At 39.9% G+C, this 27,012-nt stretch overlaps 1 protein-coding gene across 4 annotated transcripts in view; it reads left to right on the forward strand.

The window, feature by feature from the left end:
* The window catches only part of GK (glycerol kinase), a 37,862-nt gene extending 12,575 nt beyond the window's left edge, over window positions 1–25,287 (forward strand). The window contains exons 11-20 of one of the 4 annotated variants that reach the window (XR_003093283.1): window positions 2,421–2,463; window positions 3,497–3,577; window positions 5,968–6,046; window positions 7,159–7,255; window positions 7,993–8,077; window positions 12,120–12,240; window positions 14,036–14,179; window positions 15,638–15,718; window positions 22,137–22,236; window positions 22,716–25,287. Coding sequence is in view for 3 of the 4 variants with exons in the window: in XM_025200214.1 (XP_025055999.1) it covers window positions 2,421–2,463; window positions 3,497–3,577; window positions 5,968–6,046; window positions 7,159–7,255; window positions 7,993–8,077; window positions 12,120–12,240; window positions 14,036–14,179; window positions 15,638–15,718; window positions 19,607–19,693; window positions 21,299–21,396 (916 nt within the window). In the remaining variant the exon portion in view is untranslated. Of the gene's footprint in view, window positions 1–2,420; window positions 2,464–3,496; window positions 3,578–5,967; window positions 6,047–7,158; window positions 7,256–7,992; window positions 8,078–12,119; window positions 12,241–14,035; window positions 14,180–15,637; window positions 15,719–19,606; window positions 19,694–21,298; window positions 21,773–22,136; window positions 22,237–22,715 lie in introns of those variants that run through there. The other 3 variants (XM_025200215.1, XM_025200214.1, XM_025200216.1) reach the window with 3 other exon arrangements.
* Window positions 25,288–27,012: the final 1,725 nt, after the last annotated feature.

Raw genomic sequence — 27,012 nt, forward strand, 5'->3', positions numbered from 1 at the left:
GCTGGTGTGCGCTCTTCCACACACAAACTGCTGAAACTTCCTTAGCCTGACGAAGGGTTTTTGAACCCGAAAGCTTGCTTAATAAATATTCTCCAACTATTTGGGTTGGTCTAATAAAAGATATCAAATTCACCCAAGGAACCTTGTCTGCCTATGTCCTTAGACCAACACGGCTACAGCCTAAACCCCTGTAACTCAATATTGAACACGCTGCAAACTTAACCCTGAAACTTTTACTTGAAAAAATATGTTAAGTACCCTATGATGATGGTCATCTAAAATTGCATCTTCTATTGCAAAATCCACAAGTTCTAAAATTTGACTTCAAGTTGAGTGGCCCAAATTTGAACAAATGAAGGATTACAATATAACTGTGGTTTACAACCTCTTAAGACTTGAGATACACCTTGGAAAATGTTTGCTCTTGCCTTCCATGCCTTTCTTGACTACACAAAAATACTGTTTTTGTTTTGTTTGGGGGCGGGGTGGAGGGGTTGCATGTAGCCCACACTTTTCCCAAAAACAACTTGCTGAAAATCTGCATGTGCACTGTATGCAAGGAAATGTGCTAATGCTGTTTAGCAGTGAGCAAGGCACTAGCCCTCATCACCCACCCACACTCCAGGGCTGTTTGGAGAGTCTATCTACAGCTGGCGTTGCAGATGACTCCCAGCAGTCCTGGTCAGAGAGTAGGCAGCCTGTCCATCCCAGGTTCCTACTGGCTTACAGCAGCCCTGTTTGGAAGCAGGTAAGGCTCTGCCCCCACCCCGTCTAGTAGTCAAGTGATACCATATTCCCCCATCACTCTTATTTCACCTCTTGATTTTCCTTGCCCCTCTGCCCTTTCACTGTTGCTGCTGCTCAGGTAGAGCCTGCTGCTGGGTGAATAGCAGCTGCTGGCGTTTCACTGATCAGTGCTTGTTGCTAAATAATATATATTTTTGCCACCTGTTTGAACCTGAAGTTTCAACTGCTGGTCAGACTTACACAGACTTACATTTTTGTTCCGTTAACTGACAAAAGATATTCACAACTTACCCTCTTTTCAAAATGTCTTCTGAGTCCAAAAAGTAAAATTTTACACTTCCAGGTGCATTTCCTTGTTTCACCTTTTTTGTGAAAAATACATGAGAAATACTTAGAGGTTATCAGTGTTATAGTTAGGGGTGCACCAATATATTGGTTGGCTATCGAATCAGCGCTGATTAAAAGGAGAAAAGAAGTTATCAGCTATCAGCTTTTTTTGGTGGTTGTAGCCGATAATTACAGCCGCATGCCTTGAGCACCCTGGCAAGTGTGGTCCGGTCCTTTCACCCTGCCGCCAGCCCAACCCTGTGATAGACTACAGATCCCAGTGAGCAGTTGGAGGGGGTGCTGGAGAGCGGTCACAAGGTGCAATGCTCAGCAACAAAGGGACTGTTACTGGCTGCTGCCGCTGCCTGTGCCACTGCCATGGCAACACCGTGCCTGTAGCTGGAGCCTGAGCACCTAGGCTGCTGCGGAGATGTTGGGGTGTGCACAGGCAGGGTAAGGCGCCGCGCGAGGGATGTTCCGCTTCGCCAGGCACTGGGCGCATTTGTGAAAGCGGCTTCTCCCTGGTGGCCAAGGGGAGTGTGGCTGTGCGGGGCCCGCTGGCCCTGAGGCAGCAGCATGCTCTGGGGCTCCAAACACGCAGGCCTGGCGCTGCTGTCCATGCGAGGGTCCGCTTCAGGCAGCACAGGTTGTGTGGGGAGCGGGGCTGCTAGTAGGAACCATGAGCAAGGGGACTATGCGCGTGGAAATAAGGTGGTCTCTGCCTTCCCCATCAAGGACTGGAACAGGCAGGGGCTGTATGTGTGTTTAAATGACAGACAAACAAAGGTTTATTTATGTCAGTAATTTAAAATGCCTCGCACTACAGTATTACTAAGTATCAGTTATTGGATCGGCATCAGCCAGTGTGGTTGGTTAGTCATCGACTATCTGTATTGCCCAAGAAAATATTTTTCAGTGAACCCCTAGTAATAGTTTGATAGCATATTAGAAAGAGAGAGCTTTTTGTTTTTGCTACATCTACTAATCTGCCATACTTTATTCTGAGTTTTTTTTTTATGGCAGTTTCTTCATATTTGTATTTCTTCTTTTGCATTTCCTAAAGAAACCAGCCATTTGTATTTTAAAGGCTATAGTAGTAGATTTTTCTATTGCAGCAAGATTCCCTTGCTGCTTAAATTTGGTGATGTGATTAAAAGTAAGGTTCATAGAAATGCGTATTTTATACATGTATTATTAAACTAGATGATACATTAGCTGTGTTACTACTTTGATACGCTAAACGGCTTTGCCATGACATCCCCATAACTAAACTATGATAAATGAATGCCAACATTTATATATTTTTTATTTTTATATAAATTAACACGTATTCTCTTCTACTCCAGGTACGGAACAGGCTGTTTCTTGCTTTGCAATACAGGTCCAAAGGTTGGTTGCTTGAATTCAAAATAGCTTGACACTGAACCATATTTTTCATACAGGTTTATTCCTTTTTCTAAAGAAACCAATCTTGCTATATACGCCCTTCATATTTTTTTTTTCTGTATGATGTCTGTCGGTTCAGTCACTTATTTTTCTTTTTGTATATTGGGATTGTAATTTTCATACGTTTATAAAGTTCAGATGGACATAATATGGAACTCACTTGGCTTAATCTTGTGATATGGAGTAGCTGAGTAATAGAAAACAGGTACCTGAATGCAAAATGAGATTACTCATGTGCTCCCTTATTTAGTGACCCTCGCTTGGGATAATTCTGCAATACCAATTTAAAATTGCCTTTTTTGTACTCCACTTAATTGCTAATAGCTGTTGCACGAGGAAAAGGCACATTGTAATCTATAGGATTTAAAAAGCAGTGCCTTTAATTCAAGGCATGGATCAACAAGTAGCCATTGTTTTAACTTGTTCCCAGTTTCTCAGTTTGCTGACATTAACCTCATCAAGTTTTGTCTTGATCTATTCACTTGTATATGCTTTTATACCTCCTCCTTCTGGGCCGTGTGTGTGTGTGTGTGTGTGTGTGTGTGTGTGTGTGTGTGTGTGTGTGTGTGTGTGTGTGTGTTTCAACTTCAGCTAGTAGAGACATTAAGCTTGTGGCTTCTCCTTTTTAGCAATTTCTTCAGGCTCCAAGTTCTTTGCTGGGAAGACTCTATAGAGGTCTCCAGCAATGCATGTAAACAGTAAGGGGCAGGTATCAATGGTTGTGGGCTATGGTTTGTGCATTAGGCTAAACCACTGGCTAACTTCTAGAAAGTTTGCCAGAAAAAATACTGTTACATTTAAAGATTGTTTCTTGCTCTTGATTATTTGTATTTGTAAAATAATCGCTTTTAATTTGAAGATGTTTTAGGATCTTATGTAGTAGTTTTTTGTATTTTATGTATCAGTTGTTTCTGATTCATAAACCATGTTTGGTTTTTTTTAAGTAGTTCATAGTTTATTCTCTCTCTCTCTCAAGTCTGTATTTTCTGAGCATGGCCTTCTGACCACAGTGGCTTACCAGCTGGGCAGGGACAAGCCTGTGTATTATGCACTAGAAGTAAGTACAATAATTCCTTTCTGTGTTTTTTGTTTTAATTCTCTTCAAAGTAAGTATCCAGCATCCAAAAGAATAAATAATTTGCTGCTGTAAAAATAGCAGTCACTATTTCTAACCTTTTAGTAGGCAAACCTAAACAAACAGTATGCTAAAAAGAAGAAGTAAGAGAGTGTGTTTAAATTTCCATTTTTTAAACAAGACGATGCTTTATCAGCTTTACTTCTAAGTGTAGGACAAGTGTAGGGATTTTTGGGGTCCACCCTCCAGTGGTATTACCAGTATTTACAGGAAAATTACGGACCAGTAGCACCTAGTAGACTTGTTAGGTTCCATGTATGTTCACAAAAGGACTGGGGACAAGAACTACAAATTGATTTAGATTTTGCAGTGTTGATATCGCCATGTCCAAGAGTTAGGCACCCAGCTCCAGGAGAGGAATTTAAAATATACAGACAGAAACCAAGATAACCTGGAGAAGCGTAGTTATTAAACTTCCAGCTTTCAAATAGGCTTTTTGCAAAATTTGTGATGAATCGTACCTATTAAAGGTGATTAAGTAGGTTTCTAGAATCTCTCTTGGACTTCAGCAGAAGTTGGGTTCCTAACTTCTGTTGTGAGCATTACCTTTTAGTTGCCTAATTCTCTATTCTTAAAACCCTTTATTGGCTAACACCTAACTCTGGAGGCATTTGAAGTCTGTAATTGCCAAACTGTTTAATATTAAAGTTCCTCTGGCGTCTAATGGTCTGCTTCAGTGCATGTTGAAAAATGCCTTTGTTTTGGCCATGCTGAGCAGGTCAGTGTCTGAATGTTCTTGGGATCCGCAAAATAGATATTCTTCGGTATGTGTTCTCTGAAAGGTCAATCCAGTAGGGTTTGTTTGTTTGTTTGTTAAAGCAAGACTATCAGCTCGTACTGCTGTATCTTGTACAGAGGTTCTTTCTTTTTTTAAACAAACATCTCACTATTCTTATGAAATAATCCATAGATTAAAAAATAGTCTTGAGGCAAGAAAAGGCAGAGATACAGGAATGCATAGGTTGAGTATCCTGGTTGGTCTTAGATGTGATGAGCATGTACAAAAGTAAAACTTCTGGCATTTGAAGAACTTTTACTGGTGCAACTGAAGTATCTAAATTTTCTTTAAATGTCTCTAGATATAGATATACATTCTTAAACCCTCACCTTAAGCACATAAGTACATGAAAAGCACTTCAGATATCAGTGCTGGGTTTTTGGTTGTAGCCATGTTGGTGTGAGGACATAGGACAGGCAAGGTTCTTTGAGTAGATGTGGTTATCTTTTACTGGACCAACTGAGTAGTTGGAAAAATGTTCTTGGCAAGCTTTTGGGCACAATCCCCCTTCGTCAGACATAGAGAGCCTCTGCTGGTCTGAGACTCCAAGGAATGAGAGAAGCTAAAAGTGTGGCAGGATGTCAGTGAGAATGTAAATAGGTAGAAATTAGAAAAACAAAAGGTGAAGCAGGGAAGGGAGGGGAAAGAAAGCAATGGATCCAGACTATGCCAGGACAAGAAATGCAAAACCTGCCAACACGTCTCCACCCACAACAAAACCAACACCATTCCTAGATTGTACAGCTGCACCTCCAGAAATGTTATTATACATGTCATCCAGTGCACCAAATGCCCTGATGAAAAATATGTTGCAGAAACCAAACAACAGTTGCACACCAGAATGAACACACATCGCAAATCTATCAAAGACCAGAATACCCAACTACCTATGGGGACACATTTCTCACAGGACATCTATTCCTGTTCTCCTGATCTATTATTTCCTTTGTCACTTAAAGTCTCTTTTCTACCTCATATTCTATCACTATAATGACTCCCCTTTGGCATTTTTTTTTCTCCCCTGCTTTCTTTCCCCTCCCTTACTGGCTTTACCTTTTTGTCTTTCTAATTTCTACCTATTTACATTCTCACTGACATCCCGCCACACTTCTAGCTTCTCTTGTTCCTTGGAGTCTCAGACCAGCAGAGACTTCCTATGCCTGAAGAAGGGTGACTGTGTCTGAAAGCTTGCCAAGAACTTTTTTCCAACTAGTCAGTTGGTCTAATAAAAGAGATCACATCTACTCAAAGAACCTTGCCTGTCAGATATTAGAAGAATCCTTGAAGTTTGGTGGATGTCTTTTTGTCACAAGGACCTTTAGATTGGAACCTGGGGCTATTGGACCTTACAGCTGCGTGCCTAGGACCAGAATGACAAACATCCTAACAATTAGTCACATAGAGTGTGGAGTTGGCACAGTGCTCTCTTCTTTCCTTCTTCTCTGACCACATACAAATAATCAGTGAAAAAAAAAATTCAGTTAGTGCCTAGTAGAAATTTAATAAACTAAATGTATGACTGGATTTCCTGTAGGGGTCTGTTGCCATAGCTGGTGCTGTTGTTCGTTGGCTGAGGGACAATCTTGGTATTGTGAAATCTTCCCAGGAAGTTGGTAAGTATTCATAATTTGCAGGCTTCTTCAAACTGTCTTGAAGTCTCTTGTATTGAATGAAAGGTCAAAAGAACCAAGTTAGATAAGTTCAATAATATATATGTTGACTAACATGTGCAACTATTTGCAATTAGTCACTCCCCAAAATACTGTAATGATGTTGGATTTCTGCAAAAAACACTTGTGCTAAAACTCCTGAGAGCTACATTAAGCTGACATATAGGAAGGTATCACAGAAGTGGTGAATTTATTAGTTTCATTATGAAGTTCACTGAAAATCGGATCATAAAACCTATAAATTTGTTCCCAGGCCTTATGATCCCAAGTGTAGAACCATGGCCTTGCACGTTGTGATCTCTGTGGACGAGAGTAGTAACACTGAGTTAATTGAAGGCCTCAATCTACATGATGGTCAAATGGCATTTAATTTGGTATATGATTTTAGTATCCAGTCAGGATATCCGTGATGACTGAGAATGGAAAAAACAAGAGGAATCTAGGTAGTTAATGCTTTTCTGCTTGAAAAAACACACAATAGTATGTAAGTTTCCAGTTTAGTATTACAGAAACTGAGGCTAAACTAACTTTTAAAAATGAAGGTAACAGGTAAAATTAGCAAAAGTGTATAAACTTTGTGTTTGTTTTCAAGTGACTGGTCAGTGAGAATTAGGGCACTTACACACTTTGGGACATTTTATCCCAATATAAATTGTGAATTTAAAATTCTGAATGTTATAAAATTGTATACATTAAAAATGAATAAAACCCAACAATATCCAGCTTGTTTTCTAAAGTCTTGCAACCTAAACCTAGATGTGATCATTTAACTAGAAGTGATCTGAGATGCTGGTTATCTACCAATCCCATTGATTTCCTTCATAAATTTGAATCTTAATTTCCTTAATCCTGATCATTGCTTAGCCATCTGGGTGCCAGAATAGCCATGTCTGCCTTCTAGTTGTAGTATTTTAACTGTTTTCCTAGATATGTTTTTAACTGTCTTTTAAACAATAACTTCTGGGACAGGAAAACATACCAAACCAAACACTTATTTCACTATAAATGTATTTGGGCATAGAGCTAAGTAAAGACTCTGTGTTTGTGTGTGCTAGAAAAACTTGCTGCTGAAGTGGGAACTTCTTATGGCTGCTACTTCGTGCCAGCATTTTCAGGACTCTATGCACCATACTGGGAACCCAGTGCAAGAGGGTAAGGATCTGACTGAATACTATACGAGCAGAAAGGCCTGGTGATATTGTAAACAATCCTTGACTTCTAATGGGTAGGTGGGACCGCTAACCTTACTTATTGAACTTGCTCCTTCTCCTTCAAAAACACCAAAGAATTTAATTGAATTTGTTTCTTGTGTCCTTTGAGAAAATTGCTAGTGCATTGTGAAGAAAAGAAGAGAGCAGCAGAGGGTGTTTGAAGTCAGCATATCAGGCTGCTCTCCAGCTCAAAAGAGCAACCACTTTCTAAAATGGCTGGCCAAGGGCAGCACATGTGCTGCAAGTGGCATGGGCAGCCTCTGTGCATGGCATGTGGCAGATAGGCGAGAGGGAGCAGGCAGCACAGAGGCAGGTAGGGCAGGAAGCAGAACGGCAGATGAGACGGACCATGGGGCAAGGAGGAGCAAACAAATTGGCAAATTGGGCAGGGAGGAGAGAGCAGACAGATCTGGCAGGGGAAGGGGATCAGAGTGGCACTTGGGAAGGGTGCAGGGCTAACGGGTGGCACGCCAACCAAAAACATTCATCCATTGACTTAAAATATACTTGCAGGGAGGGGAGGACTATAAAATAGGCTTTATTATTTTTAATGCTACCTTTAAAACCACAACTTTTTTTTTTTATATATACTAAGCATTAAAATACTTGGAATAGTATGGTTAAAATGAGTGATTCCCAATTGCTTATCAGTGTGTTAATTTTTTTTCTCTTCAACAGTATTATCTGTGGCCTTACTCAGTTTACAAATAAAAATCACATTGCCTTCGCTGCATTAGAGGCTGTCTGCTTTCAAACACGAGAGGTAACAGCAAACCAGAAATTCCTGGGCCTTTCTTGTTTTGAATTAGTTTACTATAAACAGCATGAGTTTGGAGTATTTTTAAAAAGTTTGTCTTTTTAACAAAACATTTACTCAAAACAAGTAAATGAAAACATCCCATCAAATTTAGTGATTGTGTTTGTGTTCTTTTTCTGCATGAACAGTGATCTTGTGGGAGCCTTTACAGTGGTAGAAACAGGTTGTGTTTATGGAATACTGTGCGCTAATTTGGGTCCCACTGAACTGCAGCATGTATACAGAAGAGAGGTTGTTAGCAGTGTTAGTCTGAAGTCAGGCAGGAGACAAGTCAAGGTGGCACCTTTTAGAGCAGAGACTCGTCTCACCATTTTTAGGGTCAGAGCACCTCTTCTTATACTTGAGGCACCTCTTGGAAAATGCCAACTCTTTTTTCACTTGTTTTTTTGACTATGGAAAAGTGTGTGTGTGTGTGTGTGTGTTGCAAACAAGGTTCCTTGGGTGAATCTGATATCTTTTATTAGACCAACCCAAATAGTTCGAAAATAATTATTAAGCAAGCTTTCGAGTTCAGAAACCCTTCGTCAGGTTAAGGAAGTTTCAGCAAAGCACTCAAGCCTACACTAAGTCAGGATGGTTTTTAAAACCACGGGTTTCTGTTTGACATCTCAGCTTATTTTGTGAATTATGGTTGCACGCATAACTGCTAAGATTGTGTGGTGAAAGGATCTCAAGGCACACTGCATCCTGGTTAAGAAGTACCGCCTCTGAGACTTACTAGTTTAGAGAAGTATGAGCTTTTGTCGGCAATAGACTACTCTATCAGATGTTTCCATGGTACTCTGCCCTGGTTTCTGTAGAAAGAAGAATCAGCCCTTCGGGGGGGGGGCTAAAAGTCTAATTTAATCTGCTTGTATATTTTTAGAATAATTAAAATAATACGTATCTGTACATGTATAAGCACTTTAGACACTAGACCAGTTACCTTTTCTTTACCCCACCCACAGTTGCAATTTGGTACTTCTGCATTTACAGGCGTGCTTGTGTCCAGGGGAAGGATAAGGAAATATACCTAGGGAGTGGTAGCTAAATGCTTCATAGAGGCTAGTAAAGCCCTTGGGCTAGGGACAGACATTACACACAAACTCATTTAAGGGACCAGAAACTGGTTTAAGACTATAGCAGAACAGATGTTCAGTGCACATAAACCAGTTTGAAAATGGCTGAAACTGGCTTGAGATAAACCCAGTTGAATATAGTATCAGACTTAACTGATTTGGCTCAAACCGGTTTATGCAATGTCTGTCCCAAACCCCTTGCTGGTTTAAGGCAAACCAGACCCCTAGCATCCTGGTACGCTCTTGGGCTGGGTGAATCTCTGTGCTCCACATCAGGGCTGGCCCCTCCCTTCTGCTCCCTAGCCAGAGCTCTGGCAAAGGCTGTAGGCACAGCAGGATCTGCCTGACTCCCCGCTTAACTGCTGACTGCATAAGCAAGAATCCCCCCCACCCTTCCTTCCCTCCCGTCTCCCACAGCACGGACCCCAGCCCCATGGACCGTAGGCATGCTACTGTGGTATGCTACCTAATGCCGAGAGGTGTCTCTCTGCGTGTGTGTGTCTCTCCAATTTCACTGGGATAGGCAGACAGAACAACGACCTCTTAGGGCTATTTAGAGCTAATTAACAGGTCAGCTGGTAAGCTGTTTAAGAAGAGTTTGAAGTAATGGAGAGAGGCTATTGTTTTGCTGATGAGGTGATAATCACTGTTATCAGTCCCCTGCTGGCTTGCTCACCTGTCAGTTTGCTGCAGACAGTATGATGAAGCAGGGAGAGGAAGATTGTAAAGCTCAGTATCATCAACAGATGCATGTACTGCACCCCCACCCCTTTGCCTCAGAGTGCTAGCCCTGGCCTGAGGTCTGGCAACACTCCCACCCCTTGAGCAGCCGGCGGAGAAAGGCCTGAGACCGTGCAGGCAGACCACCCTAATCAGAGGTCCTGCCGGGGCCTGGCCACACCCCCCTCAGCTCAGTAGTGTGCAAGGGAAGGGAGGCTGATCTATTGTCCCCCAGCTTGTAGCCTGAGCCACTGCAGGCATGTGCCTGAATTCCCTCAGTCCAGAGAGCATGTCTGTCCAATTACAAACTGGTTAAACCTAGCCAGGTTAGACTAACCTGCAAATATTGAATCAATTTAGGCTCAGGCTTCTTGAATGTCAGTCCCTAGCCCTGGTGTGTAAGCTATCCAGGAGAGTGAGAAGTCAACATGTCTCCAGAATGTGCTCTTTCAACCTGCTTTAGAGGCTATGCTGGCTATCTGTGAGCAGAAGTCCTGGTCTGACACATTGCTTTTCAGGTAGTGTTTCATAAATAGTGTTACATTTTGGCTGTTATTACCTTCATATGGTATGATGTGCCTCACTGGGTGCAGGGGCAGATCCAAAGAGGGTGTAGTGGTACAGCTGTACTCCTTTTTCCCCCCTGATTTTTGAATTGCACTATACCATAAGAGTCTCCAGAGGCTTTAAGTCTTTCAAAGCATGGAAAAATCCCTTCCCCACCTGACTTCTTGCTGTCCGCAGGTAGGGAAACACCAAAGGCCTTCTTGCCCACTGTGCTGGGGCTGAGCTCAGCTAGGGACAGGAGCAGCAGCAGGGATGGAAAAGGGGGTCCCCTTCCCTGCCTCTGCTCTGGACAGGGTGTGGGGAACTGTTCTCTTGCCATGCTGTTGTTTCTGTCCCCTCCCCAGCTGAATCCAGCCCCTGCTCAGCCCAGTTGACTCTGGAGCTTCCCTGCCCCAGAGCAGTGGAAGAAGCAGCAGGTAAGGGAGTTGCAGGAGGGAAGGAGGCATGCCTCTGAGCAGGAAGAGGCAATGAGGATAGGATTTTCACCGTCTTTAGGGACTTAGTCTATCCTCACTGGTGGGGGCACAGGAGCAGCCACCCCTTCCGTACAGGTTGCTGCTCCCTCACCCCCCCTTTGGGAAGCTCTGGATCTACCTCTGGTTGGGTGCATCTAATTATTGAAATAAAGTCATAAATTCAGTCTACCTTCCCCTTGTGCAGAATATCCAGGTGCCTCATTTTCAGTTGAAATTAAAAGTATTCTCCCTCTACAATAAAGTGTTGCATTGAAGAGTCACTTATTTCTATGAGCCATCATCAAGAAATCTTTGAATTTATGTCACATGCTTCTTTCTTGCTCAAATAATTTAGTACCTGATAAGCTCTGTTGGTTAGAGCGTGGTGCTTATGTTGTCACGGGTGGGGTTCAATCCCCATATGGGACATGAGACTTTTCCTGCCTCAGGAAAGATGACCTCTTAAGTACACCTATGCCAAATTCAACAGGACAAGCCTATTTGTACTTCCTCTCCCTTTACATTGCATTTTTACTTGACTGATTTCTAGAGTAATGTTCTGGCCCCAACCCAGAGCTTTATGGAGTTGTAATAGCTCAGGAGTAACTAAGACATGGCCCAGAGACTGGATCTGTCCATGGAGTAGTATCACCCAGCCCACAGGCTCTGCACTAGTCCAGAAATTTGGCAGCAGGGTGAGTAGTGGTAGCATTAATTGCCATGAGTCTGGCACAGGGTTAAATGAGTTGGCCACCACTGTAATAACCCACTGACTTCAGTGAACATTCATCTGTGTAAGAGTAATGCAATTGGGTGCTTTGGGAACAACATGGAGTGCTTCTTCATATGATCTTTAGTTGTACAAAAAATCTACACTGAAAATGAAGTAAACTTCTGTGTTTGGCCGGCTTTTGGTGGAAAAACAGTAAGTGGAAAATTGGATACTGCCCTGTAGTTCACTTTTAAGGAATCTTCAGATTTACCAGCAAGAGCCATACAAAACTTGTAAAATGAAGCTAAGGCTTTTAACTTTCAAAAAGTTTGGGAAAGGGATGCTTTGAGCATTTAATACAGTCCTATCATGGTTTAATGGGGAATACATATTAGTTTGGAATTCAACAAGAACTGACCTTTCATTTAAAATGAGTCTCATAGTGACACAAATGGAATGTAATATTCCCTTTTCAGATTTTGGATGCCATGAACAAGGATTGTGGGATACCATTAAGCCAGTTACAGGTTGATGGAGGAATGACCAACAATAAGGTTCTCATGCAGCTCCAAGCTGATATTCTCTGCATTCCAGTAGGTAAGGTAGCTGTCTAGGCTATTTACTTATTTTTGTTCTCCATCCTCCATTCTGTATGTGTTATTTTGGTTTTATCTTCATTTTTATATTAAGTCTTTAGTCTGATTTGAGGATTGTGGGTGATTGGGGGAGAAGGGGTGGAGTTTCGTTTGAAAATCCAGCACTCTAAAGAAGACCAACTAGCTTTAATTCTGCTAATGAAATGCTACTGCCTTTTAGTAAAGGTCTAAGATACGGTATAGTTAAGCAAACTTTAATATTCTAGTAGACAGTCTAAACCTTACAGCTCTTGCTTGGAATTTGCAGCTTCTCAGTCTGTTGCAAAATTGAGCCCCTGTTGTTTCAGGTGTCCAGGATACCATCACCAGGGCAGTGGCAGTGGCTAGTAGTAAGCTGTTCCTCTCCTTCCCTCACACCCCTTTTATCATCTTAACTTTTCAGTGAGGTTTAGGTGGACAGACGGATGGCTTCATGATTTTGCCTAGAGCATAAGACAGTAGAAGAAGAAAAGGTGAATGTTTTTGCAACTAGGGATTAGGGGATAAAAATATATCTCCTACTGTAGCAATAAGAAGGTATGCAAATGATGAAACAAATGCAGACCCATGAATTGTGCAAGGTGCTTAGTCAACATGATAGATGTTGTATACAAAACAGATAGAGATGTGCCCCTTGAAAGAGGCAAGCAGAGGAGAATAGAGGTGTATCGTCCAAAACTGTTGAAACCTAACATTGTTCCAAGTAGCACAGTGCGATAACAGGAGACAGTGTTGTATGCTTTGTGCAAAGCCTTCTGCTTCAGTAGTAACTGACTGTGCATACTTTAAGTGCATCATTCTTGTCATGTTATAACAAAAAACCCAAATAGGGTTAGATAAGTTCAGCAGCAATAAGACTAAAGCAGCTTTTTCAAACCCTTGTTTTAATTTTGTTAAGGCTGACATAGAGTTCCTTGATGTGAATATATAAACTAGGAATATATAGCCTTGTTAGTTAAAATTACTGTATGCCACTGAGACCGTAGGGAGATGGTAGCTTGTTAGAGTAAACTACCTGCTAAGGTAAGCTAGACATCTGTATTCTGCTAAACTATACAGGTCTTGTTTTCATTTCAAATGCTTTTCAGACTAGCACAGCCTTCTTAAAGAAATCAGGAAGAAGGCAGGGCAGAGTGGCACCTTTTATAGACCAGTAGGAACCAACCCTTTAGGCAGATACGTCACAAATTAGCCTGGCACCCTCCACAAGTTCTGCTCCAGCTGCATTCCTGTGCCCAATCTGCTGCTCTGCTTTCTGTCACTGTGCTGCTTGTCCCTTTCTCGATCTGTTGCACGCAGCAAACAGGCTGCTCATGCCACTTGTGACCCTGAAGCCACAGTTTGGCCATCCCTGTTATAGATTAATTCAGAGGCGTAAGCTTTCGTAAGCAATGGCTTGCTTCTGTTTTGTTCATGCTATTAGCCCACCTGCTAATCATTGCTTCTGGAAATTCCATGCTTCATGAACCAAACATAATCACAGTTAACATCTGCAGAGCACAGTTCAAGGCTTGATCTTAGAGTTGGGAAATTGGCTGACTTCACCTCAGGGAGGTGTTAGATCGAGGCAGTAGAAGGAGTACACTCCAAAGGGACCAGGAAGGGTCAGAGGTATAGTTAATATGATAACAGTTGATTGTATTTACGTGGGGGCAGATAGTAAGTCTAAAGGAATCTAGGTGTACAGTGCCCATGTAGATCTATTTCATTATGCAAATTGACTTATAAAGAAAACTGGTGTCTCTTTTTTCCTTCAGTAAAACCATCAATGCCTGAAACAACAGCACTAGGAGCTGCTATGGCAGCAGGAGCTGCAGAAGGAGTTGGAATTTGGAGTCTGGATCCTGGAGACTTGACAGCAGTGACATGTGAACGATTTGAACCACAGATCAATCCTGAAGGTAAAGTCCTCAGTTCAGATTCTAAAATGTTCTTTGGTTTTTGGTAGTATGCTTGTAAGCATAAATTGAACACGTGTCATACATCAAATTCAGTCTTTCTGTTTTACAGCTATTAAAACAAACGTCCTGACCTAGTGATGACCATGCCATTGTGTTTTCTTATAGGCTTTTAGAAAATTGCATGTACAGTTTGTATTCGTATTTACTTATTTGAGAGTAAGTCGGTATCATCAATCTTGTTAACTCCATAACTGTTTCTTAGGAACTTACATGTAGCAGAACTGGAATTGGTGGCTTTTCATTTAAATCAATAAAGGGCTTGTCTACACGTCACCCTACATATGATCACCAGCTATGTCTCTATAGCTGCGTACTCCCCCAGTATAGCGTGCCACTATGGTGACATAGCAGCAAAATCTACCCACACACCATGCACATGGTGCAGTAACCACCTGTAATGCGCTGTGCTTTAGTACTTCCAAAAGTACTAAACCATGGCACTGTAGTAACATCACCATGTGGCGGCGTGTAGACCCACCCAAAATTAATAAAATCCTAGACTACTGTTTTGATTCCCAAGTACTGAAAATTTTTGGCAGAGGGAAATATTTTAATGAATTCAAGATCCCCATGTATTGTTGGGTTTTTAGAGCTGTAGAAGAGATAAATTGTTTGTTTGGTTTGGTTTTGGTTTTGGTTTTTTTAGGTGACTTTTTCCGACTCAGAGCAAACTATTGATTTTATAAAGGCAGTGATGTTTTAATTAATGCCTTGTTCCTAGGCACTTCTAAAAACAAACACATGAAGCAATTAGTATTATAATTCACCTGTACATAAGACAAAGGGGTGGCTTTTGGGGCGGGGGGGGCGGGTTGAGTAGACTTGATGCACGTGGTCTTTGCATGAACTTTCTGCCTGGGAATTTGTAACAGCACTTTTAGTAACATGCAGGTAACAATTTTCAGCAGGTTTTGAAACAGTGCTACTGCTTCAAATAATCATACTTAAAACCTACCCAGTGATATTTTTTTTTTCTTTAAAGAATGGTAAAGCTGAACTCAGAAATCTGATTCTCTGCTGCTTTATTCCTAGTGCAGTTAGTTCTGGCCCTATTGAGTCAGAATGATAGTATCTGACATCCTTTTGCACAGATAATAAATATGCAAAGTGAAAAACAGTCGAAAATAGAAATTGTAAACCTTGTGATTTTGTTTTTGTGAGGTACTGATGGAATTGCAAATTTTAATCATGCATTGGGAGTTTGTTTTTTTTGTTTGTTTTGCTTTTATTATGGGAAAGCAAAGCCTTATTCTCCTGAGAGAGTGAATTTCATTGAGAAGAGATCTGGAGTAACTGCTTTATCCTCATTCAGATATCTTTGCAAGACAAGGAATTAATGGTATATTACTATATTTAGAGGTGTGTTTTCCACGTGTTAATTTTTTCTTGTGTTTCCAGAAAGTGAATATCGCTATGCCAGATGGAAGAAAGCAGTGATGAAATCAATAGGATGGGAGACATCTGAACCTCATTCAAATGGTGAGTCAGTACTTTATAACTCACTGACTTGTACAATCTGCATCCTTTAAATCATTCATTGCCCTGTATACCCATGAAGAAGTAGCATTTTCCTGTAAGACAAAGATCTGCTTATTTCTAATTTTCAGAAGTCTTCAACATTTGATATAGCTGTGTTTCTGAGCAAACATGGCATTAAAATATATATTTTTTTAAATGTTGATCCCTGTAACTGGAAAAATAAAATTGCTAATTCAAGGTAATGAATGGTGGGGTTAATGACTTATTCGTTTAGAGGCATTATTGGACCCTTTCATTTCATTGAAAAATATCACCTAGCTGTAAAAGAGCTCTGGAAATAAGTCAAGCAAAAAGTAAAAGTATTTTGCCCTTAATTTTGGAACATAAGAATTGCCATGTATTGGGTCAGACCATATAGGTCCATCTTGCCCAGTATGCTGTATCACACAGTGGCAGAGTGGATGCTGAAATGGAGAGTCAATTGGGTGTGACCAACATTTATTTTTCCCACTGTTCCTCTCACTTGCAGCCTCCAGCATTTAAGGTCCAGGAAGTTGTAATTTAGAGGCTGTTGCTAGCTCCCATGCTCCATAGTTATCCCTTTTCTCTGAGAATTTATGCAATCCTTTTTTGAAGTTAGCTAAGCTGTGAGCTTCCACAGCTTCTGGTGGCAATGAGTTCCACACTTTTTACTTACACGCTGTGTGAAAAAGAACTTCCTTCTGTTAGTTTTAAACTTACTACTTACTTGTTTTACTTTGACCCCTAGTTTTTGTATTGTGAGATTTGAGTAATTCCTGTTTTTTTTATTTACTTTTTCTTCACCATTTAGTATTTTGTAAACCCTTATCATTTCCCCCTTCAAGCATCTGTTTTCTAAACTGAATAGGCCTAGCTCTTGAGTCTCTCCTTACATGGAAGCTCCTCCATACTACTAATCATTCTTGTTACCCTTCTCTGTACCTTCTCTAGTTCTTCTGTATCCTTTTGAAGTGAGGGGACCAGAACTGGGCATAGTATTCAAGGTGTGGATGCACCATGGATTTATAAAGGGGCATGGTGATACTTTCCATTTTGTGTACAATTCCTTTCTTAATATTTCCTAACCTTTTGTTTGCCTTTTTGATGGCTACTGAGCTGACATTTCTAGTGAACAAGCCACAATGACTCCCAGATTTTTCCTGTGTGGTAACAGCTAGTATAGAGCCCATCATAATTTAGGTAGAGTTTTGGTTATTTTTGCCCAGGTGCATCATTTATCTACATTGAACTGCATCTGCCATTTAGTTGCCCATTCACACAGTCTTGCCACATCCTCTGTTCCTCACAGTCTGCCTTGGTCTTTACCAGTTTGAATAATTTCGTGTTATCAGCAAATTTTAATAACCTCATTTTCCAGATCATTTATGAATATGTTAATTGGCACTGGTCCCAACAAAGATCCCTGGGGAGATCCCAGTGTTTATTTCTTTCCATCCTGAAAAGTGACCATTTATACTTGTCCTTTGCTTTCTACCTTTTGAGCCAATTTCTAATCCATGAGTGGATGTTCCCTGTAATCCCATGACTACCTAATGTAGTTAAGAGCCTCTGTCAGAGCTTTTCTGGAAGTCCAAATATACTATGTCAACTAGATTGCCCCAATCCACTTGCTTATTGACACCCTCAAAGAACTCTAGTAAATTGGTGAGGCACGATTTCCATGTGATAAAGCTGTGTTGTTTCTTCCCCAGAAAGTCGCATTCATCCATATGCTGAACAAGTCATTTTTATTATTGTTTCTACCAGTTTTCCTGGAACAGAAGTTAGTCTCATTGGCCTATAATTCCCTGCACACACCCCCCCCCCCAGCCTTTTTTTAAATATGTGTGTCACATTGGCAACCCTCCAGCTCTCTGGTACCGAGAGTGTTTTTAGTGATAGGTTGCATTACTGCAGTTAGGAAATCGGCAATTTCCAATCTGAGCTCCTTCAGGACCCTAGGGTGAATACCATCAGGTCCTGGTGATTTGCTACTGTTTTGTTTATCACTTTCTTCTATGACCCCTCCATTTGGGTCAGCTAGTTAACAGGTATAAGGATGTGGGTAACATCTCATAGGTCACATAAATAATGGAAATATCAAGTGAAGACTGCAGCTCCCTCAAATCTGAGTCAGTAAAGAAGTCCGCATTAAAAGAAGGTATGCACAATGCAAAGCTGGGAGATGCAACTCCACGTTACAAAAGAAAAATGTCTCGGGCTGCCATTTTTTCTGCCTAACTAAAGAAAGGGATGAGGATCCCAACCTTTGAAGGTTGTTGATCTGTAGATTGTAGCCTTGCAAAGTTTTCCAGTGTTGGTTAGGCTTTAGTAAGAACATTATGGGCAATTCTAGACTCCTTGGTTTAAGAATATGGAGAAACTGGACTGGATCCAGAGGCAGGTAACAACAAAGGTGATAAGGAGGTTGGAATGCAAGCTGTATGGGGGGAGTTTGAAGAATTAGCAATGTTTAGTTGAAGGAGATGAAGTAGGGGGAAGCATGTTAGCAATTTTCAAGCATTTGAAAGGCTGTCATAAGAGGATGGGCCACAAGTGCAGCAGAGCAGAAGTGTAGCAAATCTGCAGCAAAACAGATTTATATTAAGAAGTAAATGTTCTGTTAATAGTAGAACAAGCTGCCCAGGGGAGTTGTGGAATCTCTTTTTATAGGAGGATTTCAGGAAGAGGATAGTTAAACCTCTGCCTGGACTAGTACAGGAATAATGCATCCTAATTTTTGTAGGGGGTTGGACAAAATGACCCGGGAGGGCCCTTCCTATATTAGTTCTAACCCAAAAGCTAACAGGTACGATGCAGAAATCACCTAGAACGTGAAGCTATGCACAAGAAACAACACACACATCCTCCTGAAGGACTAAGCAGGTTTTGTTTCATGTTCTGTGGGAATGACAAGTTGAAGTTTGAACAAAAGTTTCCTCCCTTCACAAGTACACAATTTGGAATATGCTCATGTATTGACTTGAAAATAACTTTGCACACCTGGATCAAGGCCTAAAAAACAGGACTGAAGTATTTGAGTTGAGAGAGGAATTGCAAAATGAACAGGCAAAAAGCCCCCACATAAACAAGTTTTGATTGCTGCTAGTAAAATACACAAAATGCTCGACTTCCTAGAATTATTTGGCTCTTGAGGACAGTTTAAATACAAATTAACTAGACATCTTGTTAATTCAGTACAAGATTAAGTTGATTACCTAGTCTGATTCTTTTAAAGAATACAGATGCATCTCATTTGAGGTAATGGATACAAAAAAAAAATCCTCTCTTGAATATTCAGAAAAGCATATTCATAATGTGAGTGCATGCAACTAAAGTTGATTTTTGACTAAACTACCATCAGTCATGATTTAAACTGTCTTTTGAAACTGTTAAGCATCCGAAATGCCCTGGCCTCTAGTGACATATGTTTAAACTGTTTATTTCAACAACGGTATTGAAAATCTCTCAGCCCCCAAAATCTATTTACTTTTTTTTTTAACCTGAAGTGATAGGCAAACTTTTGTAAAAAATCATATACTTACTTGAGTGTTTCCTTTTACCATTGGGAAAAATATTTGCTTTAACTCTTGTTTTGGAATTTTTGCTGCTTGCATTCTGTCTTTTGTGAGCATTTGGATGCTAGGTAATATTAGAAATGGTTTCTGCCAACATAACCCTGAAAGTTGGAGATGTTTGGGCCTATCTTTAATTATGGTGGGTGGACGGGTGAAGAACTTTTGATAACATTTTTTGCAGATGTTACTATTCTTTGCTATTCATATGATTCTTAACACAAATCTTGCAATTTATATATTTCTCTTTTGATTTGTTTGACTGGAAACACCTTCTCCTGGATGACTTCAGGTGACACTAGTATCTTCTGTAGTCTGCCTTTGGGTTTTTATATAATGAGTAGCATGCTAATGTTTATCGGAGCAAAGTACATCTCAGGTTAGTTGAACTAGATCCTTCTAAAAGATTTCTACACTAGTTAAATGTATTTGTTTTTCATTTTCGTTCTTGGCAAGAAGGTTTTCAGTGATCTTTGTTGCCCATGCATATGGAGAAATGTTACGGATTTGAATTAGACCATCTGTACCTAAGGAAGTACAGAGCAAAAAATAACTGCCTGAAACTCATGCCCTGTTCCATAAACTTTGATGCAGAATTCTACACAAAGTGCATAAAATGTTGTAATATATAGTCCAGAAATGTTTGGTTATTGGAATGATACATCAGATGCAGTATAGAGCATGTTAACAGAGAATCATAACATCTGCAATATGCCACAATTTAAAAATACAAGTTCTAGCCCTCATCCTGGACTTTCATATAAATTATGATGAGTGTGTGGCTTAAAGCTACAAGAGGGCAAATTTTGTTTTTATCAGTTTTTAAGAGATATAGGAAATAACCGTGGAGAATTTGCTACATCTATAGGACTCTTTATTATACTCTTTCTACACTTTGTGTTCTCTAAGTGCCTATGTAAATTCTCCATTATAACTAACTAGATGTGTCTATTTGTGTGAATAGGAAACAGCACAATAACCCATTCTAAGGGAAGAGACAGTGTGCATGTGCAGTAAGGATTTATTGTCAGTTTTATCACTTTAAAAAAATTGTTACTGTAGACTCACAAAGTTTAAAATAGCAGAAATGCAAAAGAATGTTGTAGTTACACATTGTAAGAAAAAATAATTAACGTAGAGACCCACATCCCTTGTTTGAGCTTTGGGCTTTAAAAAAAAACAAACGTTTTCAGCCTAAAGCAGATGCTTTTAATCTTAAGCATCATGTGCTTCTGAAAATTTACTAAAACACTAATAGATTTCTAATAACTCTAGACCATTGTTCTGGTGGTTAGAAATGTTTCTGTTCATTCAGTCTCTATTTCTTCTGTTCAATTCTGCTTATCCTTGCATGGTGCTTAAAGACTGCATGTGCCTGAACTTATAGAAAGCTTTGGTAAAAAATGTTTAGAATGACTTACTTATTTACTAACTCTGTAACATAGTTGGAAGTGAAGATGATGACTTCTGCACATTCCCCCTGAGGAAGCAATAGCCTAAAATCACCATTTCTAAGGTGAATTAAGGATGTGCACATGTAGACCCGCACCCTTAATGCACCTTAAAAATGGCTAATGCACCTTAAATTGGCACATGTAGATGCTCTTATAAATAACTATTATGTGAAAGTGGGCAAACCTTTAGCAGGTCAAATGAGGAAATTTTGAATTACGGTACCAATCCTTGACCACATGGGGAAAGCATTGACCTCTTTATTTGATCATTCTGGTTTACTCTAAGTAAAAAACAGTGCATCTGTTAACCTAAGTGTATATCTGAGCTTCTGCACAAAATCAAATTTGTCCCCTCTCACTAAGACTTGTCAGCTCTCTTCTGACCTCTACAGGGAAAAATGTGTGGGGAGAATAGTCTGAATCACTACAGCTTTCAGACAAACCTAGAAACCTCACTATTAAAAGAAGTGAAGGCAAGTATACATCAGTACTTTTTAGTGTATTTAGTATGTTTCCCTCCATTTGCTTAGGAGGAAAAAAATCAAAAACTTCAACCAGTTATCAAAATGAGAAGGTAAAGAAGGAATTAATTGGGAAGGACTTTCCTTTTATAGCATACACACCTTAAAACCAGACCAGCTAGCCAAATTCTACACAAAAAAAGAGTAGCAGAGAAATCCCATTGACTCGTTGTTTTTTTGATGACTTCTTTGGAGCTGCAGTGTCAATTAAAAGATAATTTGGCTAGCTGAATTCAGTCCTGAATTATTCTGCCATCCTATATACACTAATCCCTGTACAGCAACAAAGCAATTGTTAACCATGTAATGTTAGTCTTTCTCCGTGCTGTTACAGTATGGCAAGCACTAGTGCAGCAATACTTAATAAGGAAGCTGCCATAGTAATAGTTTTGTTCATTGCTGCAGCTTGCTCTATCAAAAGTTGAATAGAAATGACTAGCTTATTTCTAGTGAAGAGCCTCTGATGGAGCATGATTGTTACTCTGGGGAGAAAAACCCCTGATGGTTATATCTAACAAACAGTTATGGTGTTCCCCCCCCCCCCCCCCAAAAAAAAAAAAAATAAATATATGAAGCATGCAGAGATCCACGTGTTATGATCTCATAAGACATTGTTCTAGCTTAAGTGGGTTTGGGACTGGTCACTTGATGGGGAAAATCTGAAACAAAAATTCTGTTTGGAGATGAACTGAGTTTCTTTTCTTCAGTGACTCTTTTTTTGGTGGAAAGTGACTCTCTGAATTGATGCCATGCCACAGCATGGTGTATGGATGTTTTGCTGCTCACATTGCCTCGTCTGAAAGATGTATCGGGTAGATAAGCTCTCTCTCTCTCTCTTGTTATCAAGATTCCCAGTGAAAAAGATATGGGTTCTGGTGATGAGGCCTTATTCCAAGACATGTCAGAAATCTGTCTACCTAAATTTCCCTGCTATCTCCATAAAGATGGTACATTCCTCCTTTTTGTTTCTTAATTTTTTCAGTGTTATAGGCTACTGCATGCAACCATAGAGGTGGCTGCAAAATTGCAAAAAGTTGGCTTATGGGGATGGCTAAACCACTATACAACTCCATTATATTTCCCGAACTTTTTTTGAAAGTTGATCCCACCTTCCACAAAGTTAAATGGCTCCTGCTTTGAAATCTTCCACTTGCTAAAGACTTACCCATATTAATTTGTGTCTTCTCTCCTCTCCCCCACCATGTAGTCGAATGAGGAGATGTACCCAGTACCTTGAGAAATGCAAAGTTACAGCCATATGTATTTGCCAGGTTGACTACCTAATTATATATACCCTCTAGTGTTGGTTGAAATCCAGTCATTCTCATGTTGAATTTCTTCTATTTATAACTGAATTATTCCAGGTTTTAGAGAGATGTTTTATGATGCATTCTATGTTACTTATCCTTAATCTTTACTATTTAAGGTACTAATAAATGAGACCATGTAATGGATTATCAGAATGCAGCCAGTTTGTGAAGAGAATTGAGTTATATCTCCACATCTGACGGTACTGCCTGAATGACTAGATCACTTACAAACCAATCCGTTGCCTGGTCCTTGAATGACATCCCAAGAGTGACTTGAAACATGAAATAAACTACTCTGCTCTTCCTCGTCTTTCCCCGTTTCTAATTATTCCGGCAGCCTTTGAATGGACACTTTGGAAAGCCCTAACTTTGTTTTGAAAGTGGACATGAAAAGAATTTTAAGCTGTCTGATAACTGTAGAGGCATTCCTATCCTGATGTCTAGGACCTTGTTATTTTATAATGCACTATGAAGAGCTATAATAATGCACTATAAGAACTTATAAAACAGTCATTTTTTCCAACAGTTGTTATATTAATAGATGGTTGCCAATGATATGTTTTTATTTAGTAGCCATTAGACAGAATATCTTTATTGGTGTATACTTTTTAAAAACACTCAGTACATCATCAGTACCAGACATTGTCACTAGTATCTGCTGATTTGATGTCTGCAAACATTGTTTAATATTTGATTAAACATTAAGTTGCTTAGTCTCTTGTATGTGCATAGGTGATCATCAATAAGATATACTTAAAATGCTATGTCCTATAAATTTCTCTTGTAAGAAGGTAGGAAGAATCAGCTTCTTTGGAGAAAACCACTTTTGTATTTTGCTGGTTCATGTTCTTTTGAAAGACCAATTTTATGCATGCATGCTGGTCACAGGAAAAGTCCTTATTCCTTAACAGCTGATAAGTTACAGTTAAATTGATCCACAATATACCCTTGTTGGCCAGTACTGCATGCCCTTTTTTTCATCCTGATTTTAGAGTACTTGGATTATTATTTGCAAAATTTGAGGATATTGCTGGTGTCTGTCCACAAAAAGGGCCACTCCAAATGAAATTGTTTCATTGAGGTTGCCATTACTGATTTTCATCTGGTGTAGAATGAATACCGAAGTCTGCCTCTGAATTGAATTAATCTGTTTTTGCTTAACAGTGTATCCCAGAATAGGCAGTTCACAAGCCAGGATCCAGGTTTGGGGATATACAAACTTTGGCATCTACAAATACCATTCACTTAAATTGAGTTGTCATTTTTTTTTTTTTTTTAAATTAACTTTTGTATAATTAAGCTTAAACTAAATACCTAATTTAGCACAGGAAAATTGAAAAGATATTAATTTATTTGCATAAAGATCCTGGATAAATTGACAGTTTCAACTGTGGTAGAGCATAGAAAATGTTTCTGTATAGTTGTTTCACTGGAACATAGATATCCTCTTGCCTAATTGACAAGAAGACAAATGTGGAGACTTTCAAGATAATCGATGACAAATTTTGTGTTTAAATATACTAGGAGCTGAAGGGAGTGTGGATTCTTTGTGTGTAAAAGATTCTTCTTGTCTGTCTAAGGAAAGCAGTTATCTTTAACAACAGTATTTTTCTTCCTTTAAGCTATAAATGAAAAACTAATAGAAAATATAGAGTACTGGAGCTGACTAGAAATTCTCATCTGTACAGTGTATATTTAATGTTAACTGCATATGATACTCCTTTTTATCAAGTGCAATGTAATTTGAAAATGTAATCTTTTTTTAAAAGATTGTGAAGGAAAACATTTTTCCACTGGTGCATGTATGTAATGTTATTTTTTATATAATTGGAAATTAGTTTTGTGTACAGGTGAAAATACAAAAAATGACCATGCCCAAACACTATTCACAAATCCTTGTGCTGTATGGATGTACTCTGTATGCTAAACACTTTCTGTAAATACCTAGCATTTGGGTATAGCAATCAAGGCTTCTGGTTTTCATTTTGCACAGAGGTATCTTTTAGTAGTCTCTTATAAAAGGGAAAGCTGAATTATCAGCCAGCAAAAGTAATCAGTTTTTTGGTTTTTTACACAATTCTTAGATTTACTCATTCATTGATGATCTTTCCCCACCCCCCAACCAGGGATCAATGTAGTACTAGCACTGTGAAGAACACAAATCAAAAGCAGTGCACACCCGAGAAACCAGGCTTCTGGGTAGGAGTGGGATTATTTTTGCCAAAAATTACATCTTAAGTCTTCAAATATAATTCTGACATTAGAAAAATCTAAGCAGTAAGTAACAAACTTGGGCATCATAAATTTCAGTGTTGCCTTTCCAGTGGTATACCTCTGTTTCTGCATACAGTGTTGATTTTGCTGCTTTTGACACATTGGGCCTCTTTCTAGATCACATTTCAACTGCTGTTTCAATTGAGTAAATGAGACTAGCTTTGCTTCCAATTGCTGTTGCAGATATATATATATATATATTTTTTTTTTTTGAAGTATTTAATACCACTGTTTAACTTTATACCAAAATAGCTTAAATTAATTGTGGAAAAAGTAAAGTTCAAGTAACTTTTTGTGAATAGAAAGTGGTCATTTCCCCCCGCCCCTGCCCCACCATGATTTCCAGATTTATAAATTCTTACTAGAGAAACATGCTGACTCGGTACTGCTGTCCAACACCATGGTCATGAATAAATTGGCTTAAGATATTTTTTGTCTTCATTCTGTCTTGCATATTCTTTTTGCAGGGGAAAATTATGAATGACCATTTAAGGTAGAGTACCTGGAAATGTACTCTGCAGAGCAGCTGGCTGAGGTGCAGTGTGCCTCAGCACAGGGGCTCCACATGCCTTGGTAGAGGACTTCACAGCATAGCCCCCGTGCTGAGGCACACGGAGACCTGGGGCTGCCTGCTCCCCCGTCTTGAGGCACGTTGCACCCCAGCCAGCCAGGGAGTGGCTGGCTGGGATGCAGGCTGCCTCAGCTTGGGGGCTCCACAAGGCTGCCTACTCCCCTGTCTTAACATTTGTCCCAGCTTGTACCACTCTGGTATGCTTTACACTGCTTTTGTCTTTAGGTTTTGAGGGGGGGTTTGGTTGGGGGTGCTACCAGGAAATCCCAGTAGTAAATTTTGTCCCAGTGCTGCAAATTAGCAGTGCCATGAACAGTTTAGTATACAACACGTGTGGTGCCTTTCGCAATCCAGCCAGAGAGTCCTATCAAGCCACGCAAGACTAGTACTCCTAACTCTGGCTCTGTAGCTCTTACCCTACCCCTGCTCTGCATCTCTTAGCAGCTGTAACCCTAGCTTTTGAACCAAGAATCCATGCCCTGATGGGTTTCCTTCCCCCAAAAAGAAGCGTAACAACAAAAAACAACTTCATACTCGAACACAAGACCAACTTATCTAAACAATATGATGCTACTGTACAACGCTGGTGACCTTGCATGGCACACAAAGGGCTAGCTATTTTGTGTGCCAGATCTGTCGTGGTGGCAGTGGGCTAGGAAGGGGAGAGCCAGTGGGTGAGGGTCCATGCCAGGACTGGGGGAGTGAAATGGGTGGAGGTAGGGCTAGAAGGTGAGCTAGAGGGGGCAGCAGGGTGCTGGGTGCAGTCAGTGGTGTCAACATGAGGTATGTAGGGAACCCCTATGGTGGGGGCAGCAGGCTGTAAAGCTACTGCTGTAGTTGCACAGGGCTACCAGTCCAAGATTTTTTTTTTTTTAAATGACAGTAAAAACATTTATCTTTCAGTTTAAAAAAAAAAAAAAAAAAAAAAAGTGCAAATAGTAATAAATAAATAAATAAAAATCTTGGTTTGGGACCCATATATATTCAGAATACAATAATTCTCCAGACTCCTGTAGCTGTGAATTTGTAGACTTCATGAACTGATGGTATAGATGTGGGTTAAGCCCAGGGCTGCTCCAACCAGGTTCTACATGCTGTGCACAAGACAAACTCCAGAACAATATGCTCCAATTTTTTTTATTTATTTATTGGGGGGGGGGGGGGGGGTTGTTGTTGTTCCTGAGCACATATTCAAACGGCGTTCCTCAGAGCAAAAACTGTGGAGCGATAAACTCCAGAGTTTACTTGTGCACATTTATCGCATGTGCAGTTGCACCCATTATGAGGCAAAGGGCAAACACATAGTTAATAGCCTAGTTGCAAGCACAAAAAAATGAGAAATGTTGCTAGCATGACAACAGAGTAGGACACTTCTCTCTCAATCCTGAGGGGAGCTTTCAGTGAACTTTTTTAAATATCTGAAACTTCACATGTTGAGAGTGATTCTAACATGAGATAAGTGTAATCCCTTTCCAGGCTCTACATGTAGCAAGTTAATGGAGCTTCAAGGAGTTGATGTGAAAATCTTTTTTTGATTTGAAGGGATTAAATCAGCTATTTAAAAAGCT

Source organism: Alligator sinensis, unplaced genomic scaffold (genome assembly GCF_000455745.1).
Source record: "Alligator sinensis unplaced genomic scaffold, ASM45574v1 scaffold746_1, whole genome shotgun sequence".
NCBI classification, from domain to species: Eukaryota; Metazoa; Chordata; order Crocodylia; family Alligatoridae; genus Alligator; species Alligator sinensis.